This window comes from Python bivittatus, unplaced genomic scaffold, assembly GCF_059951505.1.
Source record: "Python bivittatus isolate LINGU-HERP-01145 unplaced genomic scaffold, Pbiv_v1 ctg000820_np1212, whole genome shotgun sequence".
In the NCBI taxonomy this organism is placed as follows: domain Eukaryota; kingdom Metazoa; phylum Chordata; class Lepidosauria; order Squamata; family Pythonidae; genus Python; species Python bivittatus.
This window is the reverse complement of record NW_028277107.1, coordinates 147,501-152,430: the sequence shown is the minus strand read 5'-3', so window position 1 is coordinate 152,430 and position 4,930 is coordinate 147,501. Positions and strand designations below refer to the sequence as shown.

The following is a 4,930-nucleotide window of genomic DNA, read 5'->3' as shown; positions in this document are numbered from 1 at the left end:
GTGGTGAGGCAGAGGTTGATGAGGTCCATGATTCTGGGTATTTCAATCTGGGTGTATTTGGTTAAGTCGGGTGTGTTGTGTAGTGCTGCTGATATGGATTCTTTTGCTAGTTCTGGGTTTATAGACGTAAAGAGTGCTGTGACATCAAATGAGACCATCATTTCATCTTCATCTATGTGTACGTCTTTGATTTTCTTTTATCTCCATAGCACACAGACCAACTTCAGTTGCACCTCCGTTCCACAGGTTCCAATCACTATGGCTCTGCAAAAGCACCACCCAGTTGGATCATCTGCCACCCCATTGCTGCAGCCACCTGCAAGACACAGTTGGATCTGCAGCTCTCCTGCCACTTCTCCCATCACACCATTGCTTCCTCTGACCGGAGCCACACACCTGAGGCAGGTCATTGATGAAGAGCTGATCAGCAGTGCTACTGAGGCAACTGTGCTGCTAACGACACTGCGGTAATGGAGAATCCCAGACCAGGATGATCCTGTAGCCAAACTCAACTACTGGCCACTTACCTTACCCAGCCAGCCGGCAAATCTCTCATGGGGCACCAATCTTCACTACTCACCCAGATTGTTGCTGGTCCCACACCACCCGGGACTTTGGACCAAGGCAGCTCCAAGGGAATCCCCTCTGAACTCCAGCTAACAAAACCTCTGACTATTCTCATCAGTGGCATTATTGCAGTCCAACACTAACCAGCTAGCCATAATTAACTTTAAAAAAAGAATGTCAAATATTGTTACTTGGACTTACTGAATGACATTTTTGGAAAACAAATATTTCAATATGCTGTTAATTAGCCACAGTTTTGGAGCATACATAAACTGGAACCTCCTGTCACTATCTGTTCACCTTAAGCATTCACACTCGCCCACTTTTCTATACACTCAGCAGCAAAAAGATAAGAGAAAACATATTTATTAAAAAGTATTCATCAATTTCTACCTCTCAAAAAGATAATAGAGTTGGGAAAAAAAAGAACTTGGTGCTTTTTAATTTTTTCTAAAAGAATGTTGAAGTGTCAAATGCTATTTTTTGGAATTAGTATCTGATATTTTGGGGAACCACCTACCCAAAATTTATTTTATTCTTATTTTGATATCACATGTACTTTTGTATTCAGATCTGGTCTTAGGAAAATAATGTAGCATTTGGGGAAAAAGATGAAGCCCAGAAAGCCAGCACTGGAGGCCAAGATGGAGAAGACCTGCACAGCCACCATGTACTTGCCCTTGGTGCTCAGGTAGGTGGGCACGAAGGAGACCCAGACGCTGCAGAAAACCAGCATGCTGAAGGTGATCAGCTTGGCTTCATTGAAGGCCCCAGGCAGATTCCTGGCCAGGAAAGCCACTGTGAAACAGATGGTGGACAGGAAGCCCATGTAGCCAAGAGCTATATAAAATATGGCAACAGATCCTTCATTGCATTGCAGGATGATCTCTCCAGACTGGGAATGCATGTCAGAGTCAGGGAATGGAGGAGAAGTTCCCAACCAGATGCCACAAATGACAACTTGGACACCAGAGCAAGAAAGGATGATGGAGTTGGCCAAGCTCTTCCCCAGCCATCTCTGCACTTTATTCCCTGGTTTTGTGGCCAAGAAGGCTAACACCACTGTGATCGTTTTGGCTAAGACTGAAGAAATGGCAGCTGAGAAGATGGTGCTGAAGGTTGTTTGTCGGAGAAGGCAGGTTGGTTTTGTTGGCCCGCCAATGAACAGGAAGGAGGTTAAGAAGGAAAGCAGGAGGGAAACAAGGAGGATGTAAGAGATGTCCCTGTTGTTGGCTTTGACGATTGGTGTTTCCAGGAATTTAAGGAAGATTCCCAAGACAAAGCCTGTGGTTAAAGACAGGAACAAGGCAATGGAAGCCAAGATGATTCCCACATTTTCCTTATAAGAAAGGTAGTTTTTAATCTTGGGAATACAGTGAACTCGACTGGTGTTTGGATGTTGATCTTCTGGACACTTGGTGCATTTTTCTGCATCTGAAAAAAGTAAGAGTAAAATCTCCCATTAAGCATGTTCTTCAATCAAAGTCATTGCTTATGTGAAATTGTTGGTGTGAATGATTGTGGGTGGATGAAGTCAGCATGCTTCTTCATTTCTCTCCAGCTAGAAGTTCTTAATTTTACTTTTCTTTTTTTAATGTCACCATTTCATCAATGCACTTTGGGAAGGAAGGAAGGAAGGAAGGAAGGAAGGAAGGAAGGAAGGAAGGAAGGAAGGAAGGAAGGAGGGAGGGAGGGAGGGAGGGAGGGAGGGAGGGAGGGAGGGAGGGAGGGAGGGGGGAGGAAGGAAGGAAGGAAGGAAGGAAGGAAGGAAGGAAGGAAGGAAGGAGGGAGGGAGGGGGGAGGAAGGAAGGAAGGAAGGAAGGAAGGAAGGAAGGAAGGAAGGAAGGAAGGAAGGAAGGAAGGAAGGAAGGAAGGAAGGTCGGTCCACCATTTACCATTCTCTTGGGAAATTTGAAGCCATTTATTCTGGTTGCCCATAGAAATTCAGAGATGAACAATTGCAAGAAGACCTGATCCTCTTGTAAGTCCCAATGAATGTCTTTATGTCCTGGTACACTGGAAATTGTGACTGTTCACAGAAAAGAGGTATATAGCAAACTGAAATATGAAGCATGTTTGTGCCAGATGAAGAGTAATGCCCAGTCCTCATTCATCTAGTATCTTTTAACATCCTATCCCAGTTTAAGCTCCAAGCTTATTACTTATATTTTACTATGAAATAAATTATACATATTAAAAGATTTTTTCTTTAAAAAGCCAAACTTAAAAATGCCAATCAAAACATCCTTTCATGAAAAATGTCTGGGTCTATGGTCTTCCCCACAAGTTTGCCCCTTTCCTCCGGTGTCACCCACCTTCCATGGTGGAGATGGTTCCTTCTGCACAAGGAAGACAGTCGTAGCAGCAGATGGGCTTCCCTTCCCGAGCCACCTTTCTGAATCCAGCACGACAGCTTTCCACACACCTGGAAGGAGGCAGGGGCTGTGCAGAGAGAAGAAAAAATCCAGAAAATGAATCATGAATTTATGTCCAGAAAAGGTTCAAAAGGGGAAGGGATTGGGGATCTCCAGTCTAAGGCCCATCTTTGCTAAGTAAAACAGTTGGAGCTCATCAAAGTGATTTGACTGAATGTTATTTCCCTCTTTATCTCTTCTTCTAATTTTCCACAAACTACAATTTTTAGTTTGGAATTTAAATTTTCATACTAAATTACACAAGCAAAGAATGGATGGATTCTTTGCTTTATTGAAATAAATTGTATTACCCCTGTGCTCAAATCTACATCCCTTTGCAAAGGACTAATAAATGCTTTATTTGCTTATGAGATATATGACCTCCCATCTTACAGTCCATAATTCTAGGTATCTCTGTACAGGTAGTCCTCGGTTAACAATGGTAATTGGAACCGGAATTTCTGTCACTAAGTAATGCGGTCATAAAGCACAACATCACATGACCATGCTGCTTAGCAACAGCAGTTCTGACAGTTCCCACTTACCATCATTAAGCAAGGACCATGTTGGTTATTAAGTGAGGACCTCATGTCATTGTGACTTCTGACTTCCTGCTGGCTTCCCTTTGACTTTGCTTGTGGGAAGCTGGCAGGAAAAATTGGAAATCATATCCACATGACTGCAGGGCACTGCAATGGTCAGAACCTCATGGCCAGTCATAATTACCACTTGTTCAACACTGTCGCAAGTTCAAACAACCGCTGAACAAGTGGTTGTTAAATGAGGACCACTTTAATGGTATGTGGGAATGATCTTAGAAGATGGGACGAAGTGCCGCAGATGGGACAACCAGTATGTAAAAGATGTCTCACCCTACAGAAGGGGGGATGGTGTGGGAAAAGTTTCAGAAGAGGTTCTCCCTAGTTTTCCAGAGAGTAAAAGGAAAGGAGCAGAGAAATACTTTCAGTTTTGCAAGATTCAGCTAATGTAACCTTACAATAAAGATAAGAGTTAGTACTCCTGGATGTGCTTTTTGCCTGGACAACCTCACAGGGCTAACAACCTCACAAGAACAGTAAAAAACCATTAAAACCAGTAAATGTGGGGGTTGGGGGAGGGAACAATAGCTCTGTTCAACTTTACTTGAAAAATTAAGGATATGTTTCCTTTTAGATACCTGGACATCTAACCAAAGAAAACTTTGCCTCTCTAGATGACCTTCATAGATACTCTCTTCCCGAAGAGGGCAGTCCTGTTAGCAAAAGCTTCAGAGACAGTGAAATAAAGACTTTCCCCACCTGGTTCAGCTCTTCCATTTCTGCAGTAGCATTGTGGTGGATCCTAAATTTGAAATCCAGGGATCGTTCTCTTTTTAGACTCCCAAATTTCACTCTACTAATGGATTTATTGATAGAATACACCCAGCTTACAATATCCAGGTCCGCTACCAGCTCTCCATTCTCATCCAAATACACCCCTTCTATGGAATTATTGTAAAACTGAGGAGTTTGAAAGAAGGAATGAAGCTGGAATGGAAGAGAATATAAGTATCTTTAGACAGAACTTACAACGTTCTATGGCAAAACCACTTCATTTGTGCTGTGGATAGACTGAAGATTTCTCTCTGAACACCCAAAATGAAGGTTTCAGATCCATTTCCCAAGTTCATTTGGAGACAATCTATAAACACTTGAATTGTAATATCTACTAACTTAACGATTTCAATACGTACAACAAAAACAAATACTGTGAAATGGGACAGAGAGAAGCTTTGACCGGCTTTTAGGATTCTGTTCTTATACCCATTTCCAGTCAAGGAGCGTTCCTGGAACCTCTTCAGGGTCAGTTTCTTGCCTGTCCTCCCTCGAGGGGCTGACACCAAGCACTCCACGTTTCTCTCCCTCCCAACCTCTACTGAAAGAAAGTCAAGTCGGGAAGATTTTGACAGT

The 4,930-nt window shown here is 42.8% G+C and overlaps 1 protein-coding gene across 1 annotated transcript; it reads right to left on the bottom strand.

The window, feature by feature from the left end:
• Positions 1–1,105: 1,105 nt before the first annotated feature.
• LOC148214015 (vomeronasal type-2 receptor 26-like) lies at positions 1,106–2,889 on the bottom strand. The gene is made up of 2 exons (XM_088128856.1): positions 2,883–2,889; positions 1,106–2,001 (listed from the first exon to the last, which is right to left on the bottom strand). Exons 1-2 carry the CDS (start codon positions 2,887–2,889, stop codon positions 1,106–1,108), a joined length of 903 nt encoding a protein of 300 aa, XP_087984982.1.
• Between the last annotated feature and the right edge of the window lie 2,041 nt (positions 2,890–4,930).